A 21,716-nucleotide genomic window follows, 5' to 3' on the forward strand; every position below is an offset into this window, starting at 1 on the left:
GGATGTACCTATTTCTTTACTGAAGAAAAGGAAATAGGTCAAGCAGTGCATAAGTGGCAAACTGATGCTGTGGAAAAGACACAGAACAAGGGAATATAAAAGGTTTTTTTTTCTTGCTTGAACTGCTGTTCTTCATTAAATCTAGCTGGCTATAATCGACCGGTGGCATCTAGGTGTAATCACTTTTTTCCTTTTTTCGTAGTCCTGTCTGGGATAGTTAGGTTACTTTCTCCACTGGAAATGTATCTCTTTCTGTTTTGGTGGATATTCTTGAGGGATATTTATCTCCCTTTTTTTTCCTGATGTATTTAGTAGTAAAAACGTAGGCGCTATCTTAAATGTTGTTGATATAGCACAGAGTGTGGGGGTGATCTCGAGGGCTGTGACTCTGCACTGCTGCCAAGTCAGCGTCAGCTGGTAAAGAGGGGGGACCTCTTCTATGGGACGGGGGTTGGGGAGGGTTGGTGCTTTGTTGGGGAGGTAAGTCTAAGGGTGTTGTAGAGGGGCAAAAAAAGTCATCATTGGGGCACAGCTGGATTAAGGAAAATGGAAGGTTTTTAGCTAGGTTTTTATTTTTTGTGCTACAAGGCGAGACACTAAAACGTACTCTTTTAGTTTCGAATCTAAAAGCGGAAATGGAGACTGGGTTGAAGTGCGAAAATTGAATTGTGAACCAGGTTAAATGTATGGCCTGGAATGTTTCAGGTCTCAATAGTGTAACTAAGAGACAGTTAGTCCGCGAAGAATTACGAATGTATCAGCCACATTTGGTCTTCTTAACAGAAACTCATCTTGCCTATAAAGATCGGAGCACGTTCAAACATTTAGGATATGATATTATTATTTGTACTACCCAATCTGTATCTATAAAGGGAATGGCCATATTAAAAGACAAAAGGTTTCATTGCAGGGTGATTAAGACTCAGTCTGATTAATGGGGGCGCTGGGCGTTGGCACAGTTTGAATTAAAGGTGGCTTGTGCAGTATATGGCCCTAACGTGGACGATCCTGCTATATTTGAACACCTCAATCTAGAATTATTAAACTGGGATGGCGAAAATTGATTATGGGAGACTTTAACTGTGTAATAGATTACGGCATCAACTCTACTGGGAAAAGTAGTAATATTAGGATGCGGAAGGCTCGGGCTGCAATACTTCAGCTGGCAAGGCTTCAGTTGGTTATTGATGTATGGAGGCATTTGTATCCAACTATACCGGGCTACACATTTTATTCAGCTCCCCACAAATCGTATTCTAGGATAGATATGGCCTGGGTATAGGACAGTCTAATTTTAACATCAGATATGGAAATATGCCCCTGAGTCACTTCAGACCATAACCCCATTATTCTATTCTTCCAGGTTGAAGTAGAGAAAAGGGAAGGTAGGCTTTTTTCTTTTCCAAGGTATTTGCTGTCAGACAGCGAATATCTTGTTAAAATGACCGAACATCTTGAGGAATTCTTTAGAGAGAATACAGGGACAGCATCCCCATTAATTGTTTGGGATACTATGAAAGCCTATGTTCGTGGAGCTGCGCAAAAATTAATTTGACTACAGAATAAAAACCGCAAATGGGAGATGGAGATACGTGTGATGCTCTGCGTACTATTGAGAAACAGCATGTCAAGGCAGTAAAAAATGCTCAGAGGAATCAAGATAGTTTGCTCCTATCGTTAATAGATGCAAGAACTTTGGTGAAGCAGTTCCTCAAGGACAAATTCCGGCTAGTTATAATAAATATCGATTAAAACAATATGAATATGGGGAACATATAGGGCAGATGCTCGCCTATCAGACAGTGGAGGCGAAGGCTAAAACAAAGATAAATGCACTAAAGGGCATGGTTGGGTGGTTATATACCGAGACTTCAGCTATTTTAGAGCAATTTCTGTTGTTCTATAAGCAGCTCTACTCACTCACTTGAACATCAAATCAAGAGGAGATACCTAGATATCTCCAAGATACCTGTCTGCCAACAGTAGAAACTGAGGAAGCCTCTATGTAATATATGACTGTAACTGTGGAAGAAGTGGAGCTGGCGGTCTTAGCATTGCCAATAGGGAAGGCTGCTGGAGATGACTCGATACCATTAGAATTCTATAAATCTTTTTAAAAGATTTTGCTTTTGCCTCTCAGTAGGGAAATACAATCGGTGTCTGCAAGTGGGTGGGTACCGGAGTCGTGGTGTATGACACAAATTGTGTTTTTTCAAAAAAAAAAAAAGGGCAAAGCACCAACAGAATGCGGAACATACCAGCCCATTTCTCTTATTAACGCGGACGCCAAGATATTTTCAAAAGTCTTGGAGACTCCTCTGGCCCCGTTAATGCTGCAATTAGTCTCTGAGAGACAGCATGGGTTTATCATGGGTAGGGACACTACCTACCATGTCAATATGGCTTTTGGAGCGTTTGATTTTGCTAAGAAAAAAAGATAGACTTCGGTATGATTCTTTTAGACACCGAAAAGGCATTTGGTCGGGTCAGGTGGGAGTTTTTATGGGCTGTACTAGTCAAGTTATCTTATTCGGGTTCTCTGTCCATTCCATTTAGGATTCTATGTGGGACTAGGCAAGGTTGTCCCTGGTCTCCATTATTGTATGCTCTATATATAGAGCCATTTATACGCACGTTACAATCTTGTATGCATATTAAGCCATTGGAATCTGCGAATTCCAAACGTAAGATCACGGCATACGCAGATGATATCGCAGTTTATGCAATTAATCCAGGCGAGGCCATGACAAGTATCAAATAAGAAGCACAGAAATTCGGTGAGGTCTCAGGATATAAATTGAATGCTAACAAGACCCAAGTGCTCACTAACTTTGGGACTCAAAATTCAATCATTGGCGCTTGTACTACTGTGACCTATTTGGGGGTAAAGATAACAGCTAAAGTCAATCAGATTATTGACCTAAATTATGTACCGCTTCTGAATGATACTACTAAACTGCTCAAAATCGGGCATAAGCTCCATAATGGGTTATAGGGCAGATGCAAGCTCATAAAAATGAAAATACTACCTAAGTTTTTATACCTGTTTCGGTCTATTCCCTTAAAAGTCTCTATTATTTTCTTTAAAAAACTTGAGGGGATCTTTAGTAGTTTTATTTGGGGATATAAAAAACCTAGGAGGGCAATTGATTTGCTCAAATCGCCATTTGATCAAGGCGGACTTGGTTTTCCAGATTTTAAAATGTACTTTTGGCTGCCTTTATGGGTCGTTTTCGCAGACTGTTGGGCCTAGACCACACAGACTCAATCTTTAGTTTTATTTTAGACAATCAGAGGGAGTAGTTCTTATATGGAATTAGAGAACCAAATTACTTTAAACGAGTTAAGTTTAAGACGGTCAGAGACACTGTATTTATTTGGCAAGCTATGGTTGCTACAACTAAATTGCCAGCATATCATGGAAAATGTCCATTATGGGGGAATCCTCTGTTTCCCCGAGGTGTTCCATGATCAAACATGGAAATTTTGGGCTAAGTATGGAATCACCTGCTTAGGCGATATATATGATGAGAAAATAATTAAATCATTCGAAAGTCTACAGCTACTTTTTAAACTTCCTACGCATTTTTTTGTTCAAGTATTTACAGATCAGAGATTACTTGGCCCAAAATTTGGATGTTAAAGCAATAAGGCATTCTACTATCTGGGACTGTTTGTACGGAGGGAAAACTAAATCCCTAATAGGGTTAATGTATGAACATTTACATTGTTTTAGACCAGATGGCAGCGAGAAATTAGCAGAGCGCTGGAGTCAAAACTTTGGGTATATGTGTTACACCAGGAGTGATTAAAAAGGCTCTGGGTTAGGTCAAGGATTCAGTTCACTCTGTAAGTCTGCAACTCCAGCAATTGCGCATTACATGTATGTTGTACTACACCCCGGCAAAAATAACTAAATGGGCTCAGGGTAACACGATGGGGGCTAAGACTAGATGCTCTAAATGCGGATTATATGCTTCCAATCTGATACATATGTTTATTGAATGCCCAGAGCTAAAGGGGTTATTGGCGAAAAATCGAACCGTTACTTCAGCTTAAATTAGGCTTGGATTCCTCGCTTACTAATCTCGAAATATTACTGGGCTATAAGGAGGATAACTTGGCAGGCGCCCGACTTTTTTCAATTTTTTATGGCGGCTGCCAGATTGGCCTTCGCCCGGGTGTGGGTCTTTAAAGTACCGCCCTCCGTTGAGGATTGGTGGTCTATTATTAGAGAGACGTACGGACTAGAGGCAGCCTTGGCTAAAACAAGGGGGGTCCGTTCTTTAGTTAAGCTAGAATTACTGTGGAGACTATTGATTCTGGATGGAATATTTTAATTATTGACAGTTCTGTATGAAATTGTTCTGCACCCCTTTTGTAACAATTTCTGCTTGTTTTTTTTCTGTTTATTAGTGTCTTCGCCTAATGTGTAAATTTAAAACCTCCAGCTGATTTTTCTTTTTGTTATTGTTGTATATATGTGCCCGCTTTGATGAAAATATATATATTTTTTAAATACATTTTAATAAAAGCAAGCACAGCAAAGCGTGGATATTGGCTACTTATCTTAAACACATCATAAAAAGAATGAAGAGTGAATGTGGGTGTTTGAGGGCTTCAGCCAATCTTTTCGAGTAGGAAGTTTTTCTGTGGTTCATAAAAAGGCCTATAAATGGCTTAGGGGAATTTCATTAAAAACAGTTAGTAAAGCTAATAGGTCTCGCCTATGAGAGCTATTGACTTTACCAATGTCTTGTACCCAAGCTGTACAGCAGTGCCCATGCTTTGCAGTGTGGCTACAACTAATTTTAAAAAGCACTATGACACAGCCAGGGCTAATGAGCTTTTATATTTTTCAAATGTGCATTTACGCTGGATATTTTATTGGCATGCTGCACCGCAGCCACGCTGCTATAAAAGTCGGCAATGTCCATTCTGTACAACATGAACAAAAGGCAATTGCACAGCAAATAGTATCAAAGGCTTATCGGCTTTGCCAAAGCCTGTTAGGTTTCGGCACAACACCCCTAGGATTCTGTGCAAATCGGTTAACCTTCCCATGCATGAAATGGAAAAAATATGACATTTGGCAAACAGTCCTACCACATAAAGAAAGCAATTTCGCCCATGTAGATGTCTTAGTGAAAATTCATTTGGAAGCAGACAACACCTGTTGTCACAATAAAAGCAAAAAACAACTGTTGTCTAAATAAAAATCAATTTCAATGGAGAAAAAGGTTTCTTTAAAGGTCATGTGGCATGGTAAACAATTTCTACAAATGGATAGAGTTTCAACAGGGATTACAGTGCGATCAGCGGAAAGAAAGCAATCAAGCAATCAATAATGCTCCAGAAAAAGAACAGGAAGCAAAGCCAGCATGCGCTGGCCAATTGAAAGGCAGCAAATAGGAGTGACAATGAAGCCAACAAACGTTAAGCAATGGGCGTGCTGCAAGCCCCTTCTTGTAAGCAATATCTCTTGCAAGTGAGAGCGCATGCAGTGGATGTACCCGTCGCAGGCAAGACCAAACACTTGCTATTGGTATAGGATCTTTCATTTTTATATGGCAAAACAAGTCACATGAGATAGTAGAGGCCCTTTAACAACTTCAACTCTGTATGCCACTGCAAAGATATGCATTTTATGTCAATTATAATACTACTGTAGAGACTGAGTCCAACTAACAGCACAGACTGAGTCCAAATAACAAGAAGGTGTCATAACCACTTACTTAACCATCATTTGAAAGACAGTGATATTTTTTATTAACTCCTAATTAACTTGGGTACTGCTCCTTTTCTAGCAGAAACAATAATATAGTATTTGACACGGTGACACTGAAACAGTGTAAATTTTTCTATATGACAAAATATGAATCATGGAAGAATTCTAATTCCAAATTGGGAAGCTCAACAATCGTAGAATTTGGTGAAAGGGTTGTTCTACTTGAATGAGTGCAAGAAGCCAAGGGAACAGGAGCAGCAAGAGACATCCTTATAATAATATAATCAAGTAATCTAACTCAGCATGCCACAGACCAACACTTAGCAGTTACTGTCAGGATCGGCGTACGTATTGGGGTGTGAATAAAATAATTTTCTGCAAACAATCAGCTAGTAATAATGAGAAGACACCAGATCTAAAATCACCCATGCTAGAACGCAAAAGAAAATATTATTCCGCTGTGTAGTATGTCCGGCAGTTTTAACCAAAACCTCATGGCACTATTTGCCAATGCTCTTCTGATGCTCTTCAGTAGTGAATTGTGGGAGTCCACGCACATCTATCTTTGAAATTCAGATGCGTCCCAGTTGACTCTCCTATTTGCTTCAACTGTGTATTCCATTGGACCTCAGGCCAAAAGCTATACAGATGAGCTAGAGATGTGCTGCCAAAGGATGGCTTTTTGCAGAAAGGGGTGAGGTGACGGTGAACTAAAAACCTGGTGAGAAATGTATCCTTTCTCTTTTATCTAGATCCATGTGTGAGAGAAGTCAAAATTAAAGAACTAAATGAAGGATAAAGAAAGCACAAGGGTGCAGAAGGCATCAAAAGAAATCTATTTACTTTTTTAGTTTTGAGTAATATGCAGGCTTTTAAGCTTGTTGCATGATGGACACATCAAAGCACCATTAGATATTGTGGGTGCTAGGTGTTGAAAGCTTGGGTTGTACTCAAATGACACACTTATGTGGAGCTTCTTCTTGAATCAGGAGGGCAAAGTGAGTGGGAGGACTTGCTGCCTACTAAAGGGGAGAGGGTTGAGTCAAGCTCTGGTTTGCTACCCACTAAAGCATCATCTGAATAGATCAGTTTTAAGTTCCTTCCTTGACATCAAATGCTTAAATGTGACATCAGATATAAGCTATTCCTTGAACTCTGCCTGTTCTGCTAGTGAGCTCCTTTTGCTTAATGCTAGAAAGGCAGTAAAGAGTAGGTAGAGGAGTGTCATTAAAAACCCACTCGACCAATGCTCCCTCTCTCTCTTTGTGAACAAGTGCAGTGTATTTGAAAGGCTTAAACAGTTAACAACACTTTTGAGCAGACTAAATTTAGGATGTAAATCACAATTAAAAGTACACAAAACAGACTTCTTCTTAAGAGGGCAGCCCGCGAAGTCTAAACTTTGTAGCTCAATGTGTCATGAAAGGATGCAAGGTTTGTATTCTCAAAGGGTAATCTGCTTCACGAAAATGCTCAAAATTGTGTTTATGCTGTATTAAGAAGTATGAGTAACCTGTTGTTCAAATTGCTAATGCATGTGTCAACAAGAAAAATCAACAATTTGGCAAAGTATTTGAACACGCTAGAAGAAGACATGTGGGACCTGTTTCCCAGGATTTTCTTCATAGCAAATTAGAAGATGCTGGGAGCATGAAAGATTATCATGCGCTATCTGATACTGTATCATTGAAGTGTTGCCTGAAGTACCTTCAATTTATACTGGAGTAAATTTCAGATGCACATGATGTTCCAGGCATTTCCAGATTTGACTGAGTAAACCTTTTTAAATGTACATAAAAATGCACACTGCTCCCATGCATCTCATGATCTTCAGTAAGTCTAAGTAAACAGAGCTCAGAAGCCATTGATTTGTGTCAAAGCTGAAAATGTGGATTTCGAAACTAATGTACCCTAGCAATCCTTCACATTTTCAAACAGAATACGACTGCTGTTAGAAGGAGTGTTTAAAAGAATCACAGATGTTGTCTGACATGGCGATCAAACTTAAAATTAAAAAAATAACAAATCCCTGGTTTTAAAAAACAGGGAAGAATAGAGTGAAAAGGAGCGAGATCTAATGGAGTGCATCTGTTGTGATCCAGCACGATGTTAGCTTTTAGCAAAAGATGGGGTCACTAGATTGACTCACTGTGGACCTTAGTGACAAAGCTGCAAATGCAAAAGTAAGATATTTTATCAGTACATTTCCAACTTTAAGGGAAGTCATAAAGATTCCCAAGAGCTCACCCAGAAATCCACACCAGTTGAAGACTTCAACTATTCACTCGGGAAATTGAAGCATTTACTATTTGCAGCAGGTGGAAAGTTCTTAAACAAGATGTTTAACTTTTTTTACTTTCTCCACAGAGTACATATATATTTTGTAAGGATCTCTACAATCTCTTCCTCCTGTCGATTCTCTCAAGGCTTAATCTGCATACTGTTTAAGCAGTGACCTGAGCCTTTTTAGGTTGACAGCTGTATATAACATTATCAGAGACTTACCCTCCTTCACTTTCTGCCTCTTCAGAGCTATGCAGTTCTGTTGAACCTCTCGCCGAGTCAAGTTTTTTCCTTTTGGATGCTTTATGGAGTGGGCTGATCCGGCGAGATTCTGGTTTGCCCCTGAGCTCGTCACGGATTTGGTCCTCTAGCTTTGGAATGCTCTCTTTCAGATATTTGACCTCATTCTTCAGTTCTTCCACACTCATCAACAAACAGTTCAGCTTGTCCAGCATCTGCAGCTGTCTTCCTTGCAATGCCACTATAGCACCTTGATTGTTCTGGACTGAGGCATGGGGTGGGGCTGACTGCAGTTTGTTTGAGAAAGACAGAAAGTTTGATAACTGAATGCCAGATCTTGGATTTCGACTCTTTTTGTACCACACAATGGCCAAGCTGATCCCTGCAGCTCCAGCCAACAATCCCGCTATCAATTCTTTACTGTCTGCCCGGGCCATATCTCCGTCTGCTTCTGCAATAATAAAAAAAAAGAAAAAGAAAGACAAGTGGTATCTGAATTTGAATGAAGAGACCAGACCTTTCTATTCACAATCTAATCTAAATTTGATTAAAACGTGCAGTGCTTGGTTCACAAGCACATGTTAAAAAGTGTCAGGGTTCAAAGATAGCCAAAAACTTTTAGGAAGAGACAGGGAGTGGATTAGACTAGCCGGTAGTGGGTTAGGATAATCTTTGTTTTTGAGGAGAGAATTTGGCCTAACGGCTAGGGTGGTCAACCTCGGAGCTGGGGAACTGGGTTCGAGTCTCAAGAGGGATGCTCAACATTCTGTGATTCTGGGCAAATTACTTAATCTCCCTGTGCCAAACAAAAATGAATGTGTCTGTCCGTAGCGTAACTGGTGCTCAAGCAAAGGGCTCTGATAACTTCGGGTCTGGTTAGCGCTATAGAAAACTCCACAAAAAAAGGGCTTATTATATCCCTGGTGCTTTGACACTTCTTGTCAACATAGAATGTCAGAGGAACTGATTGAGACACATCTGTGCAGAATGCCGTGCTTCAGGGAAATAAGAAGGTTCAACTATAAAAACTGGAAAGGATGTTAATTCCTGGAGCACTGCAAAAGTTGGCCACATCGGGGACAGCCCTCATAGAGGTAGTTATCATTAAAAGATTAACATAAGGAGCACAATCATAAGCATGACGTTACACCTCAGAATTGTTTCGCCCAGAGATAAAGATTCTGAGAAAAAGGCTTTGTGGACCTCGATATCATCACCTTACAGAAAAAGCCCTTTATTTTGCAGTCTTATAAAGCGCAAACCTGGCCCAAGAGCATTAGAACATTTTACAATAGCAACAGATTACACTATACAAGAGATTACACTATTAGGCATGGGGAGATTAAGTAAATTGCCAAGAATCACAGGCTGTTGAGCTGAAGCTGAGACTCAAACCTGGCCCCCTAGTAAGCAGATCTAGCATTAGGCCACATCTCCCCAATCTTTGAACTTGTTGCACACAAAATTACTTGTTGTTTTGATACATCTGCTTTGAATACACTGGTTGTGTTTTATTTTTTCTCGTTTTACTCAAGTATTTGACGCTGTTGCTATTAGTTTCATTTGGTAATTTTACATCTATGACTTTGAATATATGAGTTCCACATTATATCTACATATCCAACCAGTTGAGGTAGCTGACTTGGATGTTCTTTATTTGGTTTTCATAATGTAATACTCTGCTAATAGTTTAACATTCTCAAATAACTAATACCCCAAGAGTATAATGGATAACTTCTTGCCTCTAATTTCAATAACTTTTCGTTTTCTTGTGTGCTTAACATATATTTATTTATATATAAAAGAAATTGTGTAGCTAATATACCACCAGGTGTAGGATCAGTAACTTAAAGGTGTTTGTTCTAAAGATGGAAGCAGACCTAGCTAATTATTGTGGGAAAACAAGCGCTCCTAATTCTTTTCTTGTTATAGGCTGAGGTAATTCTTTGGCTGCTCTATTGAAGCAACTCCCGACCAGCAGAGACTACTTCCCCCATTTCTACTGGGACTTATTGTCATGTCCCCATTTTATTGGGTGCTGTGTATATTGGCTGAGAAAGAGTTGTAAATAAACTGTGGTGGAAATCCAGTTACTTGTCCACAGACGAAAGTCAAAATGTAGGAATCATAAATTTAAAGATTTGCCTAAGTTTCTAGCTTTCAGGGGTCACAAAAGTTCCCTGGCATACACTTCAAATCTTTCATTTCCATGTGTAATCCTCTACATTTACTCATGAGGACTACAACCAAGAAGTACAGACTTTGGCTCTATGGGATACTCGTACTACACTGAAGAATAATTAAGGCTTGCTATGGAAAAAAGAAAACAAAAAAATCTTTTGTTAAATCAGACAGAACAGATAATACAAAGATGTGTATGATACAATAGAATGATCACAATGGTGTTTCTGGACACAGGTTCCAAATTTGCATCCGGCAAAAAAAAATGTCCGTCACCATGATATGTCACATGAAAGTAAGGCTTTTATACTTGGATATTCCGACGAGGAGGCGGAACTAATACATGTTTTGATCAAGGAAATCACTGAAAGTTCTGTAACTTCAGGCAAACCGAAAGAAAAACTCAAAGCACCTAGATTTCCTGTTTAAAAATCATATGCTCTCACACGTTCTGCCATATACCCAAGGTTTACTCTCAGTATTGAAGCCACCTCTATTTAAAGGGAACAAAAAATATGATGATCATTAGTAAGCCATTTTAAAGAAAAGTTCACTCAACTTAATACTTTGAATAGTATTAGGACTAGTACAAGTCTCATCAAAAATTGCCAACGAATTTCAACAATTAAAATGAGTAATACAAGCCCCTCTTCAAGATAAAGATTGGCAAAAGGAACTAGAAAAAGCAAATAAACTGGAAGAATATACTTAAGAAACTAAGGAGGGAAAACATACAAGGTTTCTAAGGGACACATAATGGCTACAAAAACACCCGGGTGTACAATTGGGCATTAGTGTACGCATAAACTTGTTATAACAATGAGCAAGGAAAGGCTCATCAATACAATAGAACAGTGGCATTGCACATAGCATTCTTCATTGGATGCTACTCAAAGTACAGAAAATACAAATGCCACAGATACATGTTGAAACACAAGAAGAAAGGTTGAGAGTGGACAGTAATAAACAATCAACTTTCTCTGGCAAAAGCAAAGTGTTTAGACACAAGTCTTGCGGAAAACACATTATCAAAATAGGGATTAGGATGAGAATGATAAGAGTCACAGCATAATTTAAATTTTATGAATACTGAGAAAATAGTCCTTAAGAAAGAGATGCCATGCACACAGACATACATCATTTTTACACAGAAATCAGTATATTTAAATTTAACAATTAAGGCAATGCCTCAGAGTTAAACACATTTTTAACACCTTAGACGAGACTACCAGGAAAGAGGAACAAATGTAGACTACAAGAAAAGAGGGACCAAGGTAAAAGGAGCTCAAATTGATATCAAAAGTCATGCCTCCTAGAAGTCAAAATGTTTTTGAGGCTTTTGAAAGGTTGGTCCTAAATAAGCTAAAGCCACTGAACCACAGGGTCACATTAAATATAAAATAAACACAAAGAAGGACAGAACTGTAATAAATAACTCATTGGACAAAGAGAACATCATCATGCCCAGGCCTGACACAAACAGGGCATTAGTTCTCATTGATAGAGACTGTTATATTAATAAGTTAGTCAAGCCATGTACATGCTTATCATTAGGGAGAAATCCCACTTTGATCTACACTCGTCAGAATAATAGAAAAGGCTATAGAGCAGGCTTCTCCAATGAGTAGCTCGTAAGCTACCAGTAGCTCTCCAGCAACCTATAAGAAGCTCTCCTCTGTGCAGCTCAGCATACTGATTTAGAAGCTTTTGGTTGGCTGAATTAATATATGTATCAACAATGAAAAGTGTGTATTGAAGACGAAAATGTATGTGCATTAAGAAATCATAAGGTGATGCTTGGAGAAAAAATATAGAATGTTCAAAATATATCTGCAGCTGATTTTTGAGTGATAAATTATGCAGCCTTGGGGAGGCATTACTAATAGTATTATGCTTTTTTTCCTGCAGGCAACTGTGCCGGATTCATTAAGATGAGCACTGCTGGTAAATCTAGCATATGGTGGATAATAATGTAATACTGTCTGGCGTGGTCACTATTACAACACTAACAATATTAGCAGCTCGGATGATTTTCATTTAACATAAGGAGAGCTTATTTCAGAAAAGGATGAACGGCTGGTAACTGCAGCTTTAGATAAACAGTGGAGCAACAAAAACACAGAGAGATACCAAAAGCAAGAATTTCCGAAGATGCTGCAAATCTAGTAAGGTACATAAAAATCTAGCAAATACTTCAATGATTATTTACTGTTTAGCACTAATTTCATTCGTGAACCACTGAAGAAATATTTAAATATTTTCTTACAGCAGTTGGTGACGAACATGTCATCATGTTTAAAGGCCACAAGTGATTTTTCAGAAAAATTTGTGGTTTGAAAAAAGAGCTGATACATAGTCGTACAGATTGCACATTAGATGTAAACACACTCTTGACGTCCATTCTGCACTCGATGGACTAGACGCAGTGGGATAGGCATCGAGTAGGAAAATAAGGGCCTACTACACATCAATTTTTCCATGATTGGAGGCCAATATTGGGCTGTGAACTTCGCTCCGTTCGCGGAGTTTTCTGCACTCCGCAGAGCGCAGAAAACTCTGCTTCCCGATGTGCAGTGGAGTTTTTTCCCCGATCGCGAATGGTAAGTTCGGGATCGCGAACGGTAAGTTCGCGAGCGCGAGTTGCCGCTCGGGTAGAATTTCTACCCGAGCGGCAGGAATACCAACACAAGTTGCACTGCACTCGGCCACTCATGGAACTACGCAGAGTTTTTGTAACTTTGCAGAGTTCCGCGTAGCAAAACTCTGCGAAGTGGGCCCAGGCCTACATCCTATGTTGGGAAAATGGAGAGGAAAATAAACCCAGTCTGAATGAAAGTATAAACAACATAATAATATACAACACAAAGTCAGCAACAGAATCACAAATTAGAAACAAGCATTGGCAATGCCAATAGCTCTCGCTTTAAATGGATGTTGTTTGGCAACGTGAAGCACTACTAGTAGAAGGCATAGGAATTGATACATATTTGAGTGGATGCATAGAAATGTAGAATAATGCTGGTGTAGGTTAAAAGGTCAGGTGACAGTTGCTCTGTCAAAGCCAGACCTAAAAATCTATTTAGGTTAATGACTTTCCTCCTCCCATCTGTGCTGCTGCCAGACAAGAACACCATAAATGTTCTAGTTATCTAAGATACTTCAATAGCATTCCAATGTTATATACCTGCCCCTGAAAGTTCATGCTTGGACAACTTGATAAATAAACAAAATCTGCACAGCTGTGAGGAGGGCAAGCACATTTTTTGTGGAAGCATACCATTTCTACCCAATCACAACATGTGCTCCTGGCTCCCAACAAGTAGGTGGAACCAAAGCCACTCTCTTGGTTGTTTTCACATAATTTTCTGGTGTCAAAAAGAAGAGCTTTGAATCAGGCAAGTAGATACACAATTGTCAACTGGACTTAACGACAAATACCAACTTTTCTTTGCGAAAACTACATAGGACATAAAAGATAAAACTACAAGGTTATGGGTAGATGTGTCCCACACTGGAAGGAATAAGGGGTTTATGGGAAGGAGAAAATGGTAGTATTGACTGGTTAGGAAGATGTTGTTTGCTCAGAGCAGGAATGCTTGTGGCACAGGATACAGGTAATGCACCAATGTCAACTCAATGAGTCCACGCACAGGGTAGCGATTTGTAAATTACATTTTATATTTGATGGTATAACAAGCTAATGAATTCTCCCTTTCCTTGTTTTCATCTTTGAAAACATTCATGTACTCACTGATGACGAATGTATTTTGGAATGTTAAGTGAAACTAGATCTGAATTTAAATGCAATATTCAGATTAAGTGATACCAAGTACAAACTAAAGGAATAAAACATTTATGGATTTAGTCTAACAGTTTAAATGTATTTGTAATTGAGAACAAACACAAGTTTTGAATGGAACATGAATTCACCAGATTGTGTATAAGGAGACAGAGACCAGGAAGCATGCTGCATATAGGGTCTGATGTCACCTCTCCATGGCCCCAAACTAAGTGCACTCTACAAGTGGAAAAAGTGATCACAGACAACGCCTACGCTCAGTTCCTGCCATGAGATGTTATCTTTTGGCCCCTAGTGTCCTCCACAAACCTCGAGTAACTGTCCCTAGGTGCCCAGTTTCTCTCTGCCACATATAACAACTATCCATGCAATCCAAATGACCTAGCAGCCAGAAAGCATACCTGTTGCAGATACTCTCTTTACCTTCTTTGTATGCACCCAGACACTTCATCTCTGCCCGATGCCCTCGGTTCATGTTCCCATACAATTTGCCCCATACAAGTGTCACAATGGTATTGTGTCTGATTAATTGCTTTATGCATCTTTCTCTTCCTTCTATTGCTCAGCTGTCATTTGACTCTCCACTCTCCCATTTGCTGCTTCTGTGCTGCCCTATTCACTCTTCTAATGAGCACTCTGGAAAATGCTTCTATCTCTAATGATCAGGTAATGAACACGAGCCACAGTCTTTGCTAAGAGTTGTTTCTCTCATGGGAACTAGTCGCTACCGTAACAAGAGGCTCTTCTCCCCTGCTACTCTACATCAGGATGAGCAATGTGAAAAAGGCATTTATTTAGCCAGCGCCAGCTAAATAAAGGTATCTTTTACACTATTCACATGGTTGGTTGCCAAATAGCACACAATATCTGCTGTTAAGACAGCTGCTAGATGCACAATTATTTGTTTCTGCTATTTATCAGTCCCTGTATAAAGAGCAGAAGGCACATACTATTTGGCCAATTTACTTCAGGTAATACAGATGTAACCATTTAATTGCTACAACCGACTATTGCAAAAACGTTTCAACTGATTCTCTAGCGATTGATAATATATATATTTAATTATTATTCTGCTAAATCTTTAAACTTTCAATTTTTCAGAATAAATGGCAATTAAATAAGGACATACTGTCTAACAAATAGGGGCTACACTACCCAAGAGTCATCTAAAACAGGATTAGTTACTCATGACACAAACTCCACTGTCCATTTAAGGCGCATGGGCCACACCAAATGTTACCATTTGTAGGCATTGAGGAATCATGGAACAAGTGAATGGTGAAAAGCCTGCATTAAACGAGGTCTCTTTTAGTAGCTGTTAAATGCAAAAGTCCACAATATTCTTTATCTCCGTATGGGCATCAATAAACCTGAATTGTAAGAAGCATTTTTCTCAGAAAGAGAAGTAACCATAGACACCCAGGCTAAAACCACTCTCTCTGGAAATTAAGCTAGGCTCTCTTATCACCTCCATCTCCCAGCTTGTAGCTACCATTTCACTTTTAAGCTCCAAGATCTCCACTTTTCCTTACACCTCTACTCCTTTGGAAAACGCTCACCTTCCCACGAAATGCCCCTCACCCCCCACCGAAGTATAGCCAAGCATAACTAGTCTGCAACCATTGTTTATCCACACAAGCCCTTGAACGCCACCCGTCCCCAACCTGCATCTCCGAGTAACCCAACTATCTACACTATTCCGACCATCTCCTCTGTCAGAGTCAAGCATCCACCTAAACCAGCCAGTTCACCCCATCTAAGTACAATATCCCTATCACTCTTCATAGCCCAGGTGCCCCCGTCACCAAAACAGTCTTGACAGAGCTGCGCTGTCTGCTCCACAATTGCAGATCTGCAAGAAAACACAAACTTGAAATCTCCGATACCATCACCTTTCACAATATTGACATGCTCTTCCTCACAGAGACTTGGTTCAACGACACCTCTCACTCTATGTTTGATCTCCTATTACCCACAGGCTATTCGATTTTTAGAAATGACAGAACTGAAAAAGTTGGGGGAGGTGTTGCAGTCATCTTTAGAAACTCCCTTCAACTTAAGGCTTTTCCTATCAGCTCCTTCCGCACTTTTGAATGCCTATCTCTTGAGCTTCAACTACACCACCGCTCACCCCTCAGATTCCATGCCGTTTACCGCCCGCCTGACAGCGGCCCTGCGTTTATCACCTTCGCTGTGGCGGCTACTCCGCCGCAGCGCTAAGGGGGCGGGGTGGCCGTGCGGCGCGCCCATGCTGGTGACGGAACCAACCAGCCTCGGTTGAGCTGTGCTCATGACGGAGCGGTTCCGTCATGGCCCGGACCGCTCAATAGAATGCGCCGCACATGCGCGAAATCAGCGCCGCACAGGCGCGTCGAGCGGGCCATGACGGAACCGATACGTCATCAGCACTGCGCCACCGCGGCTGATGACGGAGCGGTTCCGTCATCAGCGCGGAAGAGGTTAAGGAGGAACTCACTGACTTCATCAGCGACCAATACTCGCAAAGTGACAATCAGACCTTCGTGGGTGACTTCAATATCCACTGGGGCTTACCGCAAGACTCGTCCGTGAATTGGCTGGCCACCTTCCTCTCTGCAAACGATCTTATCCAACACTGCACAGAATCAACACACTCCAAGGGCTCAATCCTGGACCTTGTTATTTCTAAAGCAGGCATGCTTTCTATCGCTACCCCTATTTATGTAGACTGGTCTGACCACTTCCTCATCCCATTCTCTCTTCACCTTGCACACTCTATAACTCTTGGCCAACCTAACGGGCTACCTCCTGGTTCCGTGACACAAAAAATATTGACACCGTTTCCCTCTGTGATTCAGCTTTGCTGTCACTTGCAAGACTAGACCCGAACCTAGATGTTCGGGAACTCACCTCCCAATGCCTCACAGTCCGTGCAGTGGAAATCAATAACGTCGCTCCTCTCCAAAGCAAAAAGAAAAGGCCCAATTCCCTCAGCACCTTGGTTCAACAAATCTCTCTATGAAGAAAGGAAGCACATAAGACTCCTGGAGAAACAATGGAGGCAAGAGCCCTCCACCGATAATTTGACCACGCTTCATTCAGCAAGATCCAAGTACCACAAGCACATCTTCCTTGGGAAAGCGTTGCACTTCAGAATCCTCCTTGATTCAGTCAAAAATAGACCCAAAAAACTATTTGATCTCATCAAGAATACTAACTGCTCTCCCCCAACCTCCAAGCTGGAGGATTCTACAAAGAAAGCAGCGGATTTCGCTGTATTCTTCGACGAAAAAGTGAAATCATTGGTGGAGCAGGTCGCTCATCCTATCCCTCCAGATGAGCGCAAATCACTAGTCATTTGGCAGAACTTTGACCCCATCTCTGAAGATGCCCTTCTCAACTGCATCCACGAAACAAAGCCCTCCAACCATTCTCTCGACCCCATCCCTAGTGCCATTGCCATCGACTTCTATACCCATTCTCTTCCCTATTGGACCACTCTAGTCAACCTCTCCCTCTGTCAAGGCTCCCTTCCTGTCCCCTTCAAAACTGGGCAGGTCACCCCTCTGCTTAAAAAACCCACTGCTGATGCGAATGACCTCAACAACTTCCGCCCCATCACTATCCTACCCTTTCTTGCTTAGATCACAGAAAGATGTGTAGCGAAACAACTATCTCGCCATATCAAGGACAATGATCTTCTTGACAATTTTCAGTCCGGCTTCATCCAAAACTGCAGCACTGAAACCGCCCTGCTGCAAGTGATTGATGATGCGCTGCGGATACTCGATTCGGGAGGGTCTTGTCTTCAAATTCTCCTTGACATTTCTGCTGCCTTTGACACTGTCAATCACAACACTCTCCTCAACACTCTTCAACAGAGAATGGGCATAGAGGGCACTGTGCTTAAATGGTTTGCTTCCTTCCTCTCTGATAGATCCCAAATGATCAAAATAGCGAACAGTCTTTCACCACCTTCGGTGGTAGGTCAAGGTGTTCCTCAAGACTCTATACTTGCACCCACACTGTTCAACCTCTATTTAGAACCACTGGGTGATCTCCTAAGTAAAGCCGGGGTCCACTATCATCTCTACGCAGATGACACTCAAATCTACCTTAAAGTTGCCTCCACTCACGATCTCTCCGTCCTAAGCTTGACTCTGGACTCCATTCAAAACTGGATGTCAACACATCAACTGATTCTGAATCCCTCCAAAACTGAATTCCTCCTCCTCTCCTCCTCACTCTCTCCTCCCCTGGTGCAAACATGGATGGATCAGCTGAATCTACTTAACAATAAACCCATCATTGTTGACAACGCAAAATCCCTGGGTGTCATACTCGACAAAAAACTCAATTTAATCTCCCACATTAACTCCATTGCAAAGTCTGCTCGATACCAACTGCGCCTTCTTTGGGGAATTAGTTGTTTCTTCCCAGAGCAAGACCTTAAAACTCTGGTCCAATCGCTGGTCCTCTCCAGACTGGACTACTGCAATTCTCTTCTCACTGTCCTCCCCAAATCCCACCTGTCCCCCCTTAAATCTATTCTCCATTAAGCAGCTCGCTTCATTTATGGGGCCAAAAGAAGCGACCACATCACACCCATGCTATCCACCCTCCGCTGGCTTCCCATCGAGGCAAGAGCTATCTACAAGACTGCCTGTATCACCCACAAAGCCTTGCACTCCTCCTCTCCTTGCTACCTGGCGAATAAACTGAAACTCTCTGAAGGCTCTAAACCATCACGGAATGCGGAAAATTTACTGCTTGAACCTCCCACTTTCAAGAAGGAAAGATCGATGGCCCAATCCTTTTCAGGCAACGCGGTGAGAATCTGGAACTCACTTCCACCTCGGCTCCGGACCACCGCCTCCTCCCAGGCCTTCAAAACTGACCTCAAATTTCTCCTCCTTCAAAGAAACTTCCAAATGTAATTCACACCCTCTCTATTTTCTGAAGGAAGACCCTCCATTATAGAGAATCCTTCCCAGTGTGTTCTTGCCAGCTATTGCAGTTTCAGTTTCAAGCAAGCTTTATTCTACGATTGTCATAAAAGCATAAAATCCATATAAAAATACAGTTTAAAACAGATAAATAAGGTTAAAAAAATTAGCACATTCTTTCCCTTTAAAAATTTAGGAGATATAATACTAATATATTTGCATAAGGAATTATTTAACTGTGATGTATTCCTATAGGTTCTGTATAGATCCCCCTATTCCTGACCCTATTCTGGTTAACAAATTAACTAGCAGCCATCCCATGATGCAGAAACCGTTATCTGATTAAGCCAGACCACGGCACAGGAGCGCGTTATCTGATTAGGTCATAACGCTTGCCATCTAATTAGGCAAGCAATATTCCTCCAGCCCCTGATAAGGCATACGGAGTTCTCAAAACAAATCAAACCTATGACAACCTGGGAAAATCCCTGCGGCCATTGTTTTGATTTCTCAAAGAACTTCAGTAAAAGAATGTGCTAACGACCAGCTCGTATGACATCCTTATTGACGTATCTATGTCCATCCTTACGTCAATCTCGGCACCTTACAGGTATAAATATTACCGACATTGCCTTAAGCAAACACACGCGGTGGTGACGAGATCGGAGCAGCGAGACTTGCCGAAGCCCAGCAGAGAGCGAAGCCCACTGGCGCTGCCCCGCCTTCCTGACGCGCTGAGAACGAGACGCTGCCTTTCTCCTGCCGAGAAATCCAGCCCCGGCGCTTCCGAGTAGCCCTTGCAGGCAGCTTGGAATATCGAGACCACAGACGAGAGATACCATCCCTCAACCATCCTAGATCTCAGGTACAGAACTGAATAACCCCTTGCAGAGAATTCTTGAGTCAGTCACTTGGCAAAAACAAACTTAACTCAAACTGCTACTTTCTACTCCAACCCACGTATTAGGCTTAGGTCAGGTACACCGGGGCAGGCGTGGTTAGAAGCACCAGTTTAGTACGATTAGTTAAATGTATATGTGTATGTATATATTCTATCCATTTTAAATAGCATATGGCTTAGAAACCATATCAATGCTTTTACAGTATTATTTTATAATTCTGCTTTTATTGTATGCACTTTACTTAACCATAAGTATTGCAATAATATCGATTCATTTCTCTTGTACGAGAAAAGAGACTGATCAATAAATAACATCTTTTATTGAACACGCCCGTCTCTTCCTTTTCTCAACAATCTGGTGAAACTAAGAATGCACGTACTGACTGAGTAAAATAAGTTGTCTTTTGTTTTCACACGACTCTAGAGATATACTCTTGATTAGGGGAGAGCAAAGTTGTCATGTTCTATGGTTGTCAGAAACTAAATCCCTTCTTGTCTATCCAGGGAGGTTCAACTCCTCCTTGCCTATTCGAGAACGTTTCTAGTGAACTCTGAGCTAGCTGGCAAACCCAAAACTTTAAGTCTAATATCGACAGTAGAAGACCTAGTTAACGTCTGGTCTAGGTCTATACTATTGGAGGTATTATTCCAATGCGCAGAGCCTATTGGGATAATAGGAACTACCCTACATGGCGCCCAACGTGTTTGGAAAGGCGATAAAACTAACGCAAGACTTTAGAGTAACTCAGTCGTGCTCTTTCACTCAGACCCTTTTCTCCCATAATACTCCAAAGACGTCTGGAGTGGGTGAGAGGTAAAATCCGCCAAACCTCGCAGGAGGGAACTCCTATGTATGGTTCTTGGTTCAATCAACGTTGAAGGATACACTGTTCCAAAATATTGTGCATCTAATCTTTGTTTCCATAAGGAACCTGATCTGCAAACAAACAGAATAACCTTCCTGACAGTAAAATGTCAGAAAGTGATGATGAAAGATAGAGAGTTAGATTAGCAGCTGAACTAATAGAAGCTGATAATACTATGCAAGAAGCAGACCCGGATATAAAACTCATCCCGGTCAACATAAGAAGATCTATAACGTTAAAACTTATAGACAATGGACTGACACCAAGAGGTGGTACAGTCATATTCGTAATTGAGGCACACGAATATCGGCAGACAGAGGTATTCTATTCATGGATAAACTTTCCAGCAGCAAACGCTGTAACAAAGGAGTTGAACTATTATGAAATAGAGGAACCTCCTAATGAGTACACTCCTTTCGAAGAAGTGGAAGTACCACTCAAATTCCAAGAGCACCTGCTCTTGTTTAATGGCGCCCTAAAACATAATAATCACATCACCATGCTCGGGCCACTAGGTAGACCAGGAGCAACGTGGCCGGTCCTAGCCGGATACACACCACATCCAGACATCGAAAGAATGTCTGCAGCAGATGTTTTAGTACAACTAAAACAATTAATTAAAATATATAGACAATTAGTCCAATATGTAATGCGGACTTCAACTATCCAACCAGTAATTAAAATTCCACAGCCGACCCCTCATCAGGGGAACACAAATAAAATTACACCACAGAACATACAGTCCTGCCTAGGTAAAGTACCAGCTAAACGGGAACAAATACCATTCTGGTTA

General features: G+C 41.0%; 1 protein-coding gene across 1 annotated transcript in view; it reads right to left on the bottom strand.

Moving 5' to 3' along the window:
- Positions 1-21,716, bottom strand: part of LOC144763213 (regulator of microtubule dynamics protein 2-like) — a 276,191-nt gene that overhangs the window by 221,671 nt on the left and 32,804 nt on the right. Inside the window, exon 2 of the mRNA XM_078648598.1 lies at positions 8,234-8,702. Within this exon, the coding sequence (XP_078504724.1) occupies positions 8,234-8,688 (455 nt within the window). The 5' untranslated portion in view covers positions 8,689-8,702. The remainder of the gene's footprint in view (positions 1-8,233; positions 8,703-21,716) is intronic.

The sequence above is a fragment of the Lissotriton helveticus genome, chromosome 6 (assembly GCF_964261635.1).
Source record: "Lissotriton helveticus chromosome 6, aLisHel1.1, whole genome shotgun sequence".
Classification (NCBI taxonomy): Eukaryota; Metazoa; Chordata; class Amphibia; order Caudata; family Salamandridae; genus Lissotriton; species Lissotriton helveticus.